General features: G+C 50.8%; 1 protein-coding gene across 11 annotated transcripts in view; it reads left to right on the top strand.

Moving 5' to 3' along the window:
* The window catches only part of LRRFIP1 (LRR binding FLII interacting protein 1), a 146,037-nt gene that overhangs the window by 53,162 nt on the left and 75,415 nt on the right, over positions 1 to 17,460 (top strand). The window contains exon 1 of one of the 11 annotated variants that reach the window (XM_004427724.3): positions 6,662 to 6,942. The exons of 7 other annotated variants lie outside the window; for them this stretch is intronic. In XM_004427724.3, the coding sequence (XP_004427781.1) occupies positions 6,877 to 6,942 (66 nt within the window). In that variant the 5' untranslated portion in view covers positions 6,662 to 6,876. Of the gene's footprint in view, positions 1 to 6,661; positions 6,943 to 17,460 lie in introns of those variants that run through there. 3 more of the 11 variants (XM_087424619.1, XM_087424623.1, XM_014785443.2) reach the window with 3 other exon arrangements.

The raw sequence follows: 17,460 nt of genomic DNA, 5'->3' as shown, positions 1-17,460 counted from the left end.
GAGCTCTATGGAAGGGCTCTGCGCTCAGGGACTGAAAACAGCGGCCCCCTGGCTGGGCCAGAGGCAGCTCCATGGCAGGTCCTTCAGTTTCTGTTCCTCCTGCTCTTCATCCTCCCTCAGCACCGTCGTCCACAGTCCCTGCTCCAGTACTGTGCTTCTTGGTATCTGCCCTCCCTTTGCCACTTTGGTTTTCTCACCTCTATTTAGCCCAGAATCAGGCCAAATCCTGCAAGTCCATATGACCCTCCCCCCCACTCCCCAGCCTGACCTGCCACCCTGCCTGACCTGTCCCTTAGTCATTGGTCTCTCTCTGTTCCCCACCCCACCCCACCCCATTTTTTCCTCACTCTTTTTTTTTTTTTTTGTGAGAAAGATCAGCCCTGAGCTAACATCCATGCCAATCCTCCTCTTTTTGCTGAGGAAGACTGGCCCTGGGCTAACATCTGTGCCCATCTTCCTCCACTTTATATGGGACGCCGCCACAGCATGGCCTGACAAAGCGGTGCATCAGTGCGCGCCCGGGATCTGAACCCGGGCCACCAGCAGCAGAGTGTGCACACTTAACCATTATGCCATGAGGCCGGCCCCTCCTCACTCTCCTTTGATCCTACCTTTCAGCCTCTGAACTGGCTCAAGTCCCTCCCATCCTTAAAAACAGAGGGACACATGAACAAGTCTTCCCCCACCCCTCAAAACCCTCCCTTGATCTGCCTTCCTCCCAGGTGCAATCTACAGTTTCTTCTACATGCACAAATCATCAAAAATGTTTAATTGTAGAATTTTATCAATAGCATACAATAGCCAACGTTTTTTCTAGTTGCAAATTAAAAGCTTTCTCAACTCTGTTCTCTTCACTCCATCTGCCTTGTTTAACAGCAATATTCACACCAGCCTTCTGGGAACATTCATGAACAGTGGCTTCCAGGAGACACCTCTGTTTTCTGTTTCTCCCACTACCCATTGTCTGTCTTGGCTTGTTCCTTACCCAGCTCTTATTCATTGCATGCAGGAGTCCCGAGATTCCTTCCTTCATTAGACGCATGCTACCAATGTTATCATCACCTTGAACCAATTCATCCTTCTGGTGCTAACGTGCCTGTTGGACACCTCCACCAAGGCTTTCTGCCACCACTTCAAACTCAGTCCTACCAAAACTCAACTCATCACCTTCCGTAGAAAATCCAAAGGGATTTTTTAAAACAATCTCTTAGAGGGGCTGGCCCTGTGGCATAGTGGTTACGTTCAGCAGGCTCTGCTTTAGCACCCGGGGCTCATGGGCTTGGATCCCGGGTGCAGACCTACACCACTCATCAGCCATGCTGTGGCAGGAACCCACATACAAAATAGAGGAAGACTGGCACAGATGTTAGCTCAGGGCAAATCTTCCTTGACAAAATTCTATTAGATGAAAAAGAAGTGTGAGGAATTACTGGTGCTAAGTAGTTATGCAAAAAAAAAAAAAAAAGGTCCTAAAGACATGCCACTTTTAAAAGAGAGTTTCTATTCCCAATTGCTACAAAATATAAAATACTTAAGACTAAGGAGAGTTAATGATAACCTCTCAAAGTCCTCATTTTATTAGGAGAATCATCCGTCCACTCATCCATCATTTATGCAGTGCCCACTGTGTTCCGAGGTGAGAACATACTCCCATTCTGAAAGAGCCCACTCTTCGTGGGGGAGGTGGGGAGGAGAAAGTGCGTACTGGGTCATAGGCAGCTATGGAAGTGAGGTACAACCCCTCAGCACGGGTTAGCGCACAGTCAACAGGAGCTCCAAACTAGCTCACTGTTGCTTTCCAGCCACTCTCGCTCCCGGATACTTCTGTCAGGATCCTAGCCCCTGGGCCAAGTTCACTGTGGGCCAGAGCTGGGCCAGCAGACCATGGGGTACAGCTTTCTCTACAGACAGCAGGCAGGGTCTGGCTCCCCCATATGATGCTCCTACCAATGTCCCAGGTCTTACTGGGAGAGCCAGCTACAGCACTGACCTGGATGTGTGCACTGCTTTGCCAGCACCCCTGGAGTGGGAGATGGTGTTGCTGGCCCAGGCTAAGCCCAGGGAGACAGCTAAAGACACTCCCTGAGCCTGTCTATTGAATGTCTGGTCAGTGAGGACCCCTGGGTGGCTGGGAAGGAGCACCTCTGTGTCAAGCAGCCAGATGCTAAGAGCTCAGACTTGTAGTGGGGACTTGAGTTAAAGCCTGGCTCTTCCAAAGCGTATCTGGACAAGTTATACAACTTTTGTGGGCCTCAAGGTATGTATAAAGTGCTTTGTAAACTGAGAAGTGCTGTGCAAATCTGGGTAATCACTTCATGAATGACCTTTATAATATGAAGTGTTTTTAGATATTAGTCAAAAGGATCCATATAAAGTAATGACATAAATATAAGCTCATGGTTTGTAGAAGTAATTTAGAGGTGTTTATTCTGCTGTCATCAATATGGCTAGTGATTCATGTTCATGGAAAACAGATATTCCCGCTGTGATTTAGAAGAATGGTCTCCTGTCAGTTATCCGAGAGCCACTCTGCCCTCCCCTGTCCGCCCTCTGCTTCGTGCTGCCATTTCTGGAAGGGTTTGTCCCTGCAGCTCTTGCACTTATAACCAAACCACAGCAGGAGGCGAAGCCAATGAACCCAGCAACAGACCAGCACCATGGAGACCAGTAAACTAAGTTTAGGTGTGGCCCAAAATTGGTTAAACATTCTGGTGTTTGCTGGTTAGCTATGACTCTGATGTTCCTAGAACAAAATTAAACCTTTTTTTCTTTTGTCGAGAGTCCCTTAAGAAATTAAGTTCCTGAATATAATCTTATCGTACATCAGAGAACTGCTTTTTAGATTTCAGACATTTAATTTTTGTTGAGAGGGCACAGAGGATTACAAGTGTGGAGGCTTTTAGGAATGCCAGAGACAGTCAGAGCTTTCACAAAACCCAAAGTACCCTCTCAGTGCAGAGCTCCTGGGCTTAAATAGTGACTGTGTGTTTGCAGGTCATTAACTGCCTGGCAGCTTGGAAAGGGCCAGAAATTCAGAGGCAACCTGTTAGAAGTGGCATCCTGACCAATAGAAAGGGAAAACTGAATCTGTGTCACTGACCTCACAGCTCTCTATATGAAGACCCTGGGCCCACACTGGTGCAGTCCAGATGGACGGCCACCTGCTTCCCCCTCCCTGTGGCTCAGACCATTCAAAGGCACCCTGGGTTTCTTCTGCTAACCTTCCTGAGGATGGAAACCTGGGGCTTCCTGCCTGATTTCTTCTCACCTGACACTCTTAGTGGTGTTAGTGTTGTCTCCTTCCAGGCAAAGGGTTTATATTACTCTGCCAAGCCGCCTTTAGAGCTGTGAGTACTGGCGTGAAAATTTGGGGCACCTCCACGTTTCCCATTCTACAAAATGTCACTTTTCACAGCCACACCCCTTTCTTTGACTTCTTAGTGGACGTTCCTAGCACCAAGTCTGTAGGTTCCGGGTCATTCATTAATCGTCCTCACAAGTGGCCTTGCTATGAGTTTAAAAAAAAAAAAGAAAGGCCTGTCTTGGAAGGGGTTCCCCCTTGGAAGGGGGTCCTTTTCTTTAGAGAGCTATTTAATCAACAGAAGGCAACTAGACCCTCTACACTTTATTCTTGAGGCCTCAGGAGCTAAATAATAACACCGAGAAGTGCAAATTCAGCACTCCACTTACAATACAGACTTTGCCATCTGCCCCACAGCTGGGAATAGTCTGGGCCTCGGCCACCTAGCTCAACAGGCCGGGCTGAAGCCCGCAGCAGAATGTGGCAGCCTCTGTCTAGGATGTTAGCATCGCGGTTTTCTCTAACACACAGCTACTTAGCGGGATAAGAGATCTCTGGTGCACTTACTATTATTATTTTATTGCTGGTATCGTTAGTTTGTTCCTGAGACTAAAATTAGCCAGCTAGTTGCTTCTCACTCCATGACACCACCCTGCCTCCCGCGGCTTCTGCAGCCTGCCCCCCCCACAGCTTTGGTGGGGGACTGCCCACTGTCTCTCTGGGTAATCCCCTCTCAGCCATTTTAACCCCTTGTTGCCCAGCTTCCTTCCTGCTGTGGAGGAGGACAGGAAGGCCTGGGCGCCTCGGGTGGGGACTCTCCACCGACAGAAGGAAGAGAGCTGGCTGAGAGGCAGCAAGGCGGTGTTGGTTTGCGTTTTCATCCAGCTAGCAGGGCAGTTCACCAGGCTGTGCTCAGCAGGGTCTGCATGTTAGTGCCTTTGGTCGTCATCTACCCTGTGGGCACTATCCTTATCACTCACATGTTTCAGAGGAGACTCAGACACAGGGGCTAAGTAACTTGCTCACGATCCCATAGTAAGTGGCAGAGCCAAAAATTAAACCAGATGGTTTAATTCCAGAGCCCACTTACTCCACGCCCTCCCTATGTGGTTTTCAGGAAGCTGATAACTAGCGATTGGATGGTGGCCTGAGGGTTGGGGACAATGCAGATGTCTTCAGGCACTGCCCTGTAACAGGCAGACACACAAATGAAGCCTGTTCTCTATGCCCCGCTCTGGGAGATATGGTCATGGGGTTTGGGGGGCAGGGGGTGGGGCAGGTAGTTCTAGAATTTGCCTATGTAGATCAGAATATTCAAACTGATGTCTGAAAGAAAAAGGCTATTTTATTAATTGGCTATCCCTCTCATCTGTGAAGTTATTACTACTACTAATGTTATAATTGCTTTCCATGATAAATTCCTTAAGTCCCATACTGGTTTATGTAGAACAGTTTAAAATTATTTTCTCCAATTCGTTTAACTTTATAGAATCAAGAATTGTAATAGACTAACATTTAAAAAGTATTATAACGAAAAAACAAGGTATTACAAGGTAGGCACTTCAATCTCTTTGAAAGTTATTTCTGCGAACCTAAGGAAGCTGTCCATTAAAGCTTGGAGTCAACATTGAAACCGGCTGAATTCCTCCCACAGCGGCCACTCCATGCCTTTACTCAGCCTCTCTCTTCCGTCGCCCCTGTCCGCTCCTAGGTTACGTCCTCCTGTCCCCCAGAACCTCTTCTCTGCCCACCTGCCCTGTGGACAACCCATTCCTTCCCGTGCCCCCTCCTCAGAAGCCCAGGGCGCAGGGGCGCCCTGTCCACAGTGGGAGGTGAGCGCACACAGGTCCCGCGCTAACATGTTACGGAGAATTAGGTTACGGTGGCAGAGGGTGAGAAACTGGGGACTGTTAACATTAAAATGTGAATTTGTGGTCTCCCAAGACTCTTTCTGGAGCCCTTTGCAGGGAAAGAGGGCAAGTGATTCTGTTGGAGGTTCCCGTTTTCCCGTTTTGAGGCGGGGAGGTGGTCTTTCTGAGAAGGGCCTGCGAAAACGTGTCCCCAGGCCATGGGCAGGAGGGGGCCCGGGCAGCCTCGACGCAGGGTAGGAAGAGAGGGCGCAGGAAGGTTCTAGGCGCCGCAGGCACCGGGCCTGGCCAAGACAGCTTGAGGTTCTGATGAAAACTCGCGTCGCTTCCTTCCCGTCGCTTGTCCCAGCCTGGCGAGGTCAGGAAACGTTTCGTTGCTTTGCCCGTGGGACTTTCGAAGAACGACTGGAGGAGGCGCGTGCTGGGGAGTCGGGTCCCTGTCCCGGCGCCGGGACGACTCCTCTCCGCCCCCTCCCTCCCCGCGTGGCGCCCGGCGGGGGCCTCCGTTCGACCCCTGCCTCGAACGTCCTCCCGGCCAGACCCTGGACGGTGTGGCCCCCGGCTCTGAGACCCCGGATCCGCGCCGAACCGCCGGCACTCCCGTTCTTTGCTGCGCCCAGCTTGCACAGGGGGAAGTGGGCGAGAGAGGCACCCAGCCCTCGGTGCTTGTTCTCCCCCTGGCGGGCCGCGCAGCTTTTGTCGTCCTGCAAGCCGGCCCCTTCTCGGGGTGATGCGATAACGTGAGCTCCCGGCCGCCAGGTGCTGCCGTGCGCCGGCGGAGGCTCTCGCGGCCGCAAAGCTCAGTATGGCCCGAATCTGGAGGACCGCGCGGGACCGGAGCCCTCCGGAGCAGGGCGGGGGCGGCAAGGCGGGAAGGGGGCAGGGCCTGGCGAGGCAGTCCGCCCCGCCCCGCGCAGGCCCCGCCCCGGAGGACCCCGCCCCCCGCGCAGCCCCGCACAGGCCCCTCCCCCGGCGGACTATGCTTCCGCAGCCCCTCCCCCACAGGGCCCCTCCCCCACACGGGCCCCTCCCCCAGCAGACCCCTGCCCTGCTCGGGCGTCTCTGCCCAGAGCTCCCTCTTCCCACGGCCTCTCAACAGCTCGTCCTCCCCCAGCACCGTGGACGGGCGGCTGGGCGGCCGGGGCGGGGCTACGGGAGGGGACGGCTGGGGTCTTTTTACCTCACCGCCCTTCCGGTGGGGGCCGGAGGGGGTTGGGTGGTGATCGATAACCGCGCAGCTGGGGCGCGGGGAGGGGCGCGCGCGGAGGGGCGCGCGCGGAGAGTAGGGCGGTGGGGGACGCGCAAGGGACGGGGCGGGCAGGGATGAGCGCGCGCGGGGAGCGAGGCGGGTCCCCGGGGGTGGAGTGCGGGCGGAGCGCGGGCGGGCGGCGGGGCGGGACCCTTGGGGGCGGAGCGCGCGGGGCGGCCTCGGCTCCTCTCTCCCGGGTGCCCCAACCCGGCCCGCCCGGCCCCGGCCACCTGCGCCCCGCCCCTGCGGCCGCGCCCGAGCCCAGGAACCGCGGAGGCGCGCCCTGCCTCGGGAAGGGCGAGTTCCCGTTCAGCCGCACGGGTCTGTCTCCGCGGACAGTAACGCCGCCGCTCTCGGGATGCGGCTGCTCTGAGCGCCCGTCCACCCGCCGATCCGAGGAGCCGGCGTTGACCGGTATCTTTCCTGGTGTGTGAGAAGGTGGTCTTGTAGCCGGCACGATGACCAACCCTGCGGCCACGCAGAACAAGGAAATAGACTGCCTGAGCCCAGAAGCTCAAAGACTGGTAAGTGGAAAACACATTTTCGAAACTTTCGGTTCTGCCGAACGTTTGGTCTTTGTTGATGTTTTAAGGCCAAGGGCAGTCGGCATGTACCGCCGCGGTCGTCTGTGCGTGGTGAGGTGTGGGATGGGCTCTGCCTGGCCGGGGACCCCCCTAAATGAATGTCCCCACGCGAGGATGTGCGGGTGGGAGCGGGCCCTGCTCTCCGTTCAGTTGGCGGCTCGTGTGCGCTCTCCCCCCTAGCGCGCTGGAAGGCGCTTTTCACCCGACGACGCCCCTCACCAGGACGAAAAGGAGCATGGTCGCTCCACTGCCTGTAGTGACAGCCTTTTGACTGTCTCTGCCCAGCCAGTGACTCAGCCGTAGATCCAGCCGATGTCTGAGACCTGCGCCTGGTCTCGTCTCACTGGTACCTGCTAGTTTGGTATTTTACACAATACAGTACCCGGGAACTGGTGCCCAGAGCCCCTGCCCTCACCCTGAGACTGGCACCACCAGTGGCTGGGGGGTTTGGAGCACTTATCCTGCTCTGGACCTTAGGACCAACGGGGCGGAACCCAATTTCTCCAGTTTCCTCAAGGACCCCAGTCTTCAAATCCACTTCAGCTGGTCTCCTGGGGTCTCGGAGTCTGGACAGGATCCTCCATCCATGGAATCTCGCAGTTGTTCAGCTCAATCACCAGGATTGGGACCATGGATGTGTGGGTAGTTTGGCATTAAGATTGGGCAGGGGTGAGGTGGAGAAGGTTTGTGCAGCTTGTGGTTGATGTGAATGGGAATATTTAGAGGTAAAAGGATGCACTTCAGAAAAGAAGCACGTTAGGAAGTTAGTACTGCAGAGAGAGGAGACCCTAGATTTCCACTTTATCTGGCCTCTGTGGGAACCCTGATAAACGTGTAAACCCAAAACAGTCACTCCTTTGCCAGCTAGGAATTAATCATCTACTGGATGTTTGTGGAAGATTCAAGATGAGTAAAGTTGCCCTGACCTGGGGGAGCTTACTGGTAAACCAGAGACAGGTATAGAAATAGATTCTGATGAACACACTCTTGAAAGTTACGTTCCTTGCTGAGGACCGTCAGGTGATTTTTTTTAATGTCCATTTTAGTTTGCTTCTTTGATGACCTCACGTAAAGTTCCAGCCGTGGGCCAGACCTCTGGAGCTGGTTCCTATCCCTTAACCTAATTGGTTTCTAGGGGCCCGGGAACCTACAGAGAGATATTTGAATCAGCATCAGGGAAGGGCCCTGGGAAGAAGGGAGGCTGGGAATGCTGCTGAGAGATGCTGGTGTTCCCAGAGGAGCCGCCTAGGCAAACCATAGATGGCAAGGACAGGGTGATGTGGATCCTGGACAGGATTCGAGCTCAGAGGAGGGAATTGCTGGGCTGGGAGTCTTTGAAGAAGAAAAGAGTGAACATCGAGAACAAGGATGTAAGGGAGGGAGGGACAGACCATGAGAGGAATGAGTAGAAATAACACCTGGAGCGCTAAGGCGCTGGCCGCAGTGTCTCCTTAACCCTTGACTTAACCAGTGGATTGGATCTGATTGAGATGCCAGAAATAGGTGAGAGGAGAGTCTGGAAGGAGTTCTGATTGGTGAAGGTGCTCAATGCGCACAGGCTCACCATCCCTTGACCACCAATTCCAGGATCCAGTAAGCTGTGAAAACAAAAGTTATTTTATAAGTTTGTTGCTGAATTCATTTGGCAGTGAGACCTGCCCTGGCTGGTGCAAGGCTGTTTTCGGTCTTTATCCCTCTTAGTGTGAATATTCATAATGTTTCTCAGCAATGTACTCTGTTAATTTCTCTGTTAATGTACTTTATTAAGGGCTATTACTCTGGCTTGTCACAGAGTGTATGGTGTATGCATCTTATTACCCTTCTAAAATCCGAAAGTGTTGAATTCTGAAACACGTTTGGTCCCAGGGGTTTCTGGTAAGAAACTGGGAACCTGTAGGAGTTCTTTTTAGTAAATAATAGCAAAAACTTTAGAGTGGGACATGAGGAACAGAAGTAAAACATGGTCCCTGTTTTATGAGGTTAACGGTTCATTGAAAAGGAAACACACTGAGTGGCCAGTGGGGGGGGCACAGGTGGGGGTGCTTGAGAAAGGAGTCACCCAGCAGCCACCCCCGGTGATACAATGTTCCAGCTGGAGACTGGTGGGCATTTCAAACTGGTTTGTGTTCTGCATTAGTGACCCTGGGTCCTGGGAACAGGGGTCTCCAGTGGAGATGGAGGGCTGGGGGCCACGTGGGTGTGAGGCGAGAGCTGAGTGGGCAAGAGGAGGCCAATTTGGCAAGCTCCATCTCGCCTCGAAAAGGAAAAAGCAGGATCTGAGCAGGAGTCCTGGCTCCTTACACAACCGTCAGCACCCGCCCCGGAGCCATATGAGAGAACAGTACAGAAACCACACATTTCTTTAACTTTTGTAACTTCCCCATGTTTGTGATGGGTTGTGTCACCTCTGGCCCCTTTCCACATACTGATTAGCACTTACAAATGACCAGTCCTGTCCTGAGAGAAGCTGTCAGGGTAGAAGGTGGACACAGTCTCCCAGGTCCCACCTCGTTGTTGGGACCTGTGCTGAGGTCCCCAGGTCTTGACGAGCGGGAGCGTTGATAGCCGTGGTGGGTGCAGTCCGTCTAGGGTCTGGCCCTGCCGGAGCTCAGTCTGAGACGCTGAGCACTGGAATTATATGGTTTGTTTTAGATGGATCATTTCCCCAAGCAGTTAAGATGTAAAAATAGTAAGTTAGGTCTTTTCTCATAGTGTTAAGAGTGTCCCACTAGGGCAAAGATGGAGACCAAATTTCCCTTTTTCTTTAAGAGTTAGTTTCTGTTTAGCCTGAGTAAATATCACATAGCGGAAGCCTCCTTAGCAAATTTTTTTTAAAAACCCTGCAGTCTAACTGCCATTACACTGAGCACAGGAAATCAAGTTATTTATAGTTGTAAAACTGTTTTCAGGGGAAGTTGATTGGAGTATTACCTGATTCATGTGAGGTTCTTATCTAGTTTCTACAGAATTGTGAGGCGAAATGTTGGTATAATGTGTTTGCTCCTCAAAAGGCAATGTTCAAGAGGCATTTCTTATCCCTGAAAAATCAGGCTGTGTGACTCAGCAAAGTAATTGTTTGTGACTAGTTACTCATATGCCAATGTTTCCAAAATATCTGTTCGAATTTAAAAGTCTTAATCTTGGAGCCCCAGAGGCCATAAGGTTCGAATTACGAACCTGCTATTGAAATAAGCCTGTTACATTTCACTATATGTTAGACAGGGGGGAGGGAGAAGAGGAATTTTTATTACCTTCCTGTTTTTAACTCTGGGCCACCCAAATTTTAGTTTGTTTTTTTAAATAAAGAAGCTTATTTTCATGGAATGGGTTTACTAAAATTTTCAATATTCCGACTATCTAAATAAAATTAAGTAACTTAACTGCTTTCTCCTGAGTTAAACAAAGCATTATGTTGACTATTTCCAAGAATATTTCCAAGAGTTGATAATTCAGAATTGCCATGTTTGATTGCAGACCACTAGGAAAATCCCCTTACCCCAGCCAGACTCCAAAACAAATAAACCACATATACACACACACATACACACACAAAATCCAGCAACACAAATGTGTATTCTGAAACTCATTCATGCATTTGGGGGAGGGCCAGAGTTCCAAGTGGTTTTCTCCTTAACTGTAACTTGACAACTTTAAAACCGTCTAAGTAGTTTTGCCTTGAATCTAAAGTGCAACTACTTTGTAGAGAAGTAACTTATCTTAAATGACTATAGTGAGGATTTACTTTAAATTTTAACCAAAATGTTTCATTTATATGTTTGTCTAATGGAGCTTATCAAAGCAACATTGTTTGATCCTCGCATCTCTTTTATAATCTGTGGCAAGTGGGTGTGTGATTTTCCTAGGGGGAAGAGAAATAAGGAGTGTGCTTTGGATGTGGGCTGGGAATCTCCACCTCTCTCTGAAATTGCCCCAGTGCGCTTTCTCCTGGTGGGTGCCTCAGCGTGCTTGCCTTCCCCAGGTGCTTTTAAAACACTGCTGGGTCCGTAGCTTTTAGAGAAGACGCTGTGTTGGTAGTCACAGTAGGTAACATTTCCGACCCCTGCTGTGTCAGCCCTATTAAGTGTTTTCTGTAGAAGTCTTCCCTAACCCTTGTCATAACCTGAAGAGGTAGTGTGGTTATCTCCATTTTACAGATAAAGAGGAAACTGAGGCTCAGAAAAGCTGGGGGACTTTCCCAAGTCCACACAGCAAGCAGGCACTGGGGCAGTTCCCACCCAGGCCCACTGACTCTGATCTGTTGCTGATAAGTGTCACCAGTGTGTACAGTGCTTCGGGCAGGGTCTGGCAGGCAGTCAGCTGCTGTCAGCTTCTCTTGACAGCTCCAGGCCTCACAACCCCAGTATCAGGGCTAAAGGATTTCTTGTTACTCGGGCAGCCTCTCAGCACACAAGTCCTTGTTCCCGGAATACCTATTGAGAAGTCTTCATTTTATCAAACATTTCCTTTCTATTTCTGGTAGTTTTCAGACCAAAGAACATTCAGTGGACTTTATTTTTCTAAATAAGGAGAAGAATAGTAGAAATGAAAGAGCTGCAGACATTTCTGTTTTTCTGTTTTTCGTACTGTGCTAACTTTTTATCTGTTACGTGTGTCAGCATGCACCGGGAACTGCTGGGATGTGAGCCTTTTTCTGTGTGTTGTGTAGCTGCTCCCGTCCAAACAGACAAGCTCGCTGAGGTCAGAAGTACTGGCTTCTGTTTCCTTCCTAGCTGGTTCCAGAAGGATGGATTGAATATAGGAAAAGATGTCACTAGTCGTGTGCTGCCTAACGTAGGGTCGCCGTGGTGCTGCTGGAGTGTCCAGCCTTATTCTGAGAAGAAACAATTTCAATGTCTTGTGACACCTTAAAAGTGTGTTTTCAGGGAAGGCCCTGAGTGGAGCAGGGAAGGGGAAGGGAATGGAGCCCAGATGCATTGGCTGGAAGGACCTATCACCTGGCGAGCAGCTCAGGTGAGGCTAGGCTGCTCTCACCTATCAGGCACACACATGCTTATTTGTGGCTGTCATGCTCTTGTTTGTAGTTCCACTGTGTTGAAGCTATTGAAGGAAATGTGAACATTCACTCATCTCAGAAAAAAATTAGAAATGTGTTAATAGCAAGAGGAGAAATTTATTTCCTGGGAGGATGCTGTGCAACATGTTTATTCATCAGCATCAATGGGGGTAGTTGCTAAGCCAAAGATTGTGGTGTGCAGTTTGAATAGGTAGATGTTATTAGTCATTGCTCTCGATAAAGTAACATGAATAATTTTGTTCCTGCTTAAGATGTTTGTTATTTTAGCATGTGGGGTACTTTTAGGCAGTTTATTATTCTGAAAAGCAAAGTCAGGAGATTTCCAGTAGCAAAATGGGGAAAGAGAGCTCTGTGGACAGTCTAGAGAGAGTTGGCACCCATTGCTACTTGGGCTTTTCTGCTAGGTCCCCCAAGAGCTGAGGATGGGGCGGCAGCTCCTCGGGGCCCACGGGCCAAGCCACAAGCAGCCTTGCAAGGTAAAGGCTTCTTTGAAGGCTGCTGTTTTATCGTAAAATTCCATGATAATTTTACAGTCTACTCCTTAACTCATTGGAATTGATTTTGATAGAAACTTGGTGTTTTAAATAACCGGTTAGATTTTAGTCTTTAATTTTGTGTCCTCCACATCTTCAAGTAAAATTGATAAAGCGTGTCTTGTTTATTTTGTGGCTTAAGCACTGGCCCCCAGACCTGTGCCCTGAACTTGTGGCTGGGCTGTTTCAACAAGTGTGGCCGTGCCATGGAGAGGCTCAGCCTACCTGTTTCACTGTGAAGTTTTTTTTTTTTTTTAAAGATTTTATTTATTCATTTTTTCCCCCCCAAAGCCCCAGTAGATAGCTGTATGTCATAGGTTCACATCCTTCTAGCTGCTGCACGTGGGACTCGGCCTCGCGTTGGACGGAGAAGCGGTGCCCTGGGGCGCGCCCGGGATCCGAACCCGGGCCGCCAGCATCAGAGCGCGCGCACTTAACCGCTAAGCCACGGAGCCGGCCCTCACTGTGAAGTTTTAAAGCTATGGCTCGCAGCCCTTCAGACCCAACGCCCTTTTTTATTACAAGTGTTTAACATCCTCGTTAAATGGATCCAACCTAGAATGAAATTCATGGGTGGTAAAATCTACCGGCTCACATAATTTCAAGTCAATAGAATGTTTTAACTGTAACATGATAAAGAAATAAAATGGGGGCCAGCCCGGTGGTGTAGTGGTTACGTTTGCATGCTCCCCTTCAGTGGCGTGGGGTTCACAGGTTCGAATCCCGGGTACAGACCTACGCACCGTTTATCAAGCCATGCTGTGGCGGCATCCTGTATACAAAATAGAGGAAGATGGGCACGGATGTTAGCTCAGAGCTAATATTCCTCAGCAAAAAGGGGAGGATTGGCAATGGATAGCTCAGAGCCAGTCTTCCTCACAAAAAAAAGAAAAAGAAAGAAAGGAAATGAAGGTAAGGTGCAGTACAGAATATGAATTTCAATACAGAAATGCTCAAGCCTGGGCGTCCCAGAAGACAGATGCAGTCAGATGCGTGCACAGACCCGGGCCCACGTCATGGCTGCACACACAGACTGATACAGATGTGTCATCCTGGGACCCAGAAGTCACTTATTATGCTGCTGTCAGTGATGTGACATTCAAAATGGTCACTAACTCTTGGGAAAGTTTTGAACAAAGCCAAGTATAATCTTCCCTCAATTTCCATGCCGTTTGCCTTCCTGGAATATTCAATGTGCGTTAAAACTGCACAGAACATATTTTGAGTTTATACGTAAGTTTGTAGATCTGAAAGTTATCAAGTGGTTTTTCTATCTGCCTGAATAGTCAACGGGCAAGTTCTTCATTATGCGAGGCTGTCCGAATGCCACGCACAGCCCCCTGCATGCCATTAGTGTCCCCTCCAATCACTGGGACATCCCAACACCCCCCACCATTTTCAAAATGCCTTCTAAAGAATTGGCACTCCTCCCATGGACAACTGTCATCTCGAAACGTCTTCCCCTCCATGGTGTTCATAATCACAGGCATGGCCATAAAGAGTAGGCCCCCTCTTTGGGGGAACTTACTGTAATTGCCCAAGCGAGGGTTGTGGAAGGATAAGTGTTTGTTTTGAGCCTGGAGTAGAAGGCCCGTGGCAGCCGAGGGACATGGGGGTGGTAGAAGCATGGTGTGGAGGCGGCCAGCGTTTCTGAGCTCCGGCCTGGTGCGCCCCCTTTCCTGTTCATGCCACTGCGGGAGAACGCATCACTCGTTCCTCTTGGTTGCTTTGAATAGCAAACTATTTTTAGAATCTACCGAATTTGAGGGGTTGGGGTTTATGTAGAAAACAAAAGTTGGTGGCTGTTGTCACTTCCTGTAGCAAAGGCAACTTGGGAAAGGGATTCTGTGTCAGCCTCGTAGTTACTCTGCACAGTCACAGTCTACTCCAGACTGGAAACATGCAGCGCATTATAAGGCCCTTTCACACGGGCCTGTGTGTGTGTCCTCCAGCAAATCCGAGATTTCAAGCCTGCCCCACAGGAGCTGCATTCCTTCGTCATTCTGGGAAGAACCAGACAGGACAGAGGCCCCTACTTGTTTCTAAACAAAACTGGTTCTTTGTCACCTCTTCAGGCTTCAGCTGCATAATATTCCTATTACATGCACGAATGAGCTTTAAATACGTTCCTAAACTTTGCCCCAAAGATTATAAACTATAGTTACAGCATATCATGTGGCCTTAAAAAAAAGCTACCAGTTTTTCAATTCTGCTTGATTCTAAAACCTGGAGGCCACAATGAAAGCGTATAATTAATATTAAACTTCCTCCTATTTGTGGAATGCTGTACAGCCGACAAATTGCTTGTCTCTCTGAACAGCCCCTGTGGCATCATTTCCCCTTTACATCTGAGGACACAGACCCGGGAGGTGGCAGTCACTGGGGTCCCTCACGAGTGTCCATGGCCCAGGCCTCTCTCCATTGAACCAGGTGGTGTTCTTAATGTGTGGTGACGGTCTCCTCCCACAGCTCTTCTAGAATGTCAGCACCCACCCGAGCTATCATCCTGCTGCGTCTCCAGACCCCAGGGCTTTCTCAGCCAAGGTGGAGGACATGACGAAAGTGCATCTCAGTCCCATTTCTCAAGAGTCGCCCTAGAGCTGTGGCTCATAACCCCTTCTGGCTTCCACGTAGGTTTCTGGAACTCCTGGGTGAAACTGCAGAGTTTGAAAGCAGAATAAGAATTGTTCTTATTCTGCACCTCTCTGCAGCAAAGCTTCGAAGCTCAGAAGATGAACAGAGCCAGGATTCCCTGAAGTCGTGCGGGTCTTCTCAGAAAGCAATCAGTCTGCCTCCTGGGGCACCTTCTGTCCCCTCCAAGCAGGCAGGACTTCTGTTCCACCAGTGTTTATCACATTTCTCTTCTTTGAAGAGCGTCGTGTGGGGACCTCAGGTAGTTAAACAAGTAGGAGCCACAAGAAGGATACAGATACCATTATTGCTCTGAGAGCCCCCAGACGTCACTGGAAGTGGGGTGCATGGTGTCGGGAATGGTGTGTGGCTGCCCCTCCTTCTCAAAGTGTCTTCTACTGCTTACAAAACCCCCACCGCAGGTGGGAGGACAGGTAAGGATGGAAACCGGTGCAGGGTGGCCAGGGGGCAGGGCGTGCTGGGCAGGCTCTCCGCTCCTTGGGCCTCCACCAAGGGCTTTCTCCTTATGTCCTGGTGAATAACTTCTCTTTCTAGTTCTCCTTGGCCTCAACCTCAGCCCAAGTTGGCTGTCCCTGAGTTCCAGCCCTTATCTTAGGATGACTGTCTTATTATAGCTTGGAATTTCTGGTGCTCCGAGCAGGAGGCCTGTCCGGGTCAGTGGTAGAAGCGGCCTGCGTCTGATGGTTTATCTGCTGCCTTTCTTTCCTGCTCTGGTGGAATGGCCTCTGCTCTGTGGTCCTGTCTAGACCCAGAGCCCATCAAGCTCTTGGCGTAGGCAGAGACCCATCACGGAGGTCACTCCTGCTGTTGCCCATGACTTCTGCATACGGCTCTCCAGCCTGGCCAGGTCTGTGCCGTCGGAGAGGACCTTTCAGTGGGAGAAGCGTCACTTTGGCCCTCTGTCGCCCCAGCCAGCCTGTGTGCCCTGTGGCCTGGCCTCTGGCTGTGGGCCTCTGTGTCTCTGTCACCTGGCCTTTGTGACACTCTAGGGCTGGCACCTGAGACCCTGACTGGGAGACCCGGGCTGTTTTTGACCATTTGTTTCAGAGGCCCTGGGGGTCAGACTTGTGCTTCTTAGTATATTTGTAGCATCTCTCATCACCATACATATCACCTCAGTACCAGAGTGCTGTCGTATTTATCTATGGTAAAATAAAATGTAAAAGTGGAACCTTGGAGCCAGGAGTTCAGCTTTGTAGAATTATTATCGGCTACTTAGAGATAAATGGTGTCTTCTCTTCCCAGCCATCTCCACCATTGAAGGGTGCCTTGCTTTAAGACCCAGTGTCGGTAAAGCCCTGAGATGGGATTTGGGGCCAGGACAGTAGGGTCCTTGGGGGAAGGGCGAGGCTGTGTCCCCTGTCAGGGGAGATGGAGCTCTGGCATTCCCCACCAACATTCTGGGCGTTCCTGAGAAAGCCAGGGAGCCTGGATCTCGTCAGAGGAGGCCTGGCTGGGTCAGCTCCTCCTTCCCCTCCACCCTAACTCTGGAGGCGGCGGCAGGAACAGGGAGGGGGCCTGGATGGGGCAGAGGGCAGCGCTGCAGCGGGTTTTAGCAATAGAACCATGGCCGTGTTCTGGCAGCAGTGGGCATGGGTTTGATTTTGGGGCTCCTTCATGTCCTTCCTTCCTCTCTGGCTCTCTCTGGCTCTGCCTCCCCACCCCCACCCCTTCCTTCCTTCCTTTAAAAAATTTTGCTATTTATTATGAAAAATGTCAAACAACCCAGACGTAGATGGGATAACAGAAAGCAGAGGTCCCCTCACTTGACTGAGCGCCAGCACCCGTGGGGGGCATGTTGAAGCCCAAACGGCGGGGTCCACCCCAGAGGTTCTGACTCAGCAGGTCTGGGCGGGGCCTCAGATTCTGCGTCTCTAACAAGTCCCCAGTGAAGCTGATGCTGGGGGGGCACCATGAGAGCCCCACGTCCCACCACTGGTCCCAACAACCGTCAGCTTACAGATTCTTAGACCCTACCTGCTCCCCCACCTAGGTTATTTTAAGGCGAATCTGAGCGAGATCATATCATTTCATCCTTAATTATATTAGTATGTATTTCAACAAAGATGGTACTGGGCAGAGGAGGGAGGATTTGGGTCCAGAACTCACCTTCGCCAGAGCCCCTTGAGCCGAGGGCTGGCCGGGCGCCTTTCCCCGCTGGCTCCTGTAGGAAGGGGAGGGAGCAGCCCGGGACCTGGTGAGGCCGTGCCAACAAGCTCTGGGGATGGGAACTGCCAC

Source organism: Ceratotherium simum, chromosome 37, assembly GCF_057802395.1.
Source record: "Ceratotherium simum simum isolate JZ-2026a chromosome 37, ASM5780239v1, whole genome shotgun sequence".
Classification (NCBI taxonomy): Eukaryota; Metazoa; Chordata; class Mammalia; order Perissodactyla; family Rhinocerotidae; genus Ceratotherium; species Ceratotherium simum.
The sequence above is the reverse complement of the archived record's forward strand: the minus strand, read 5'-3'. Positions and strand labels throughout refer to the sequence as shown.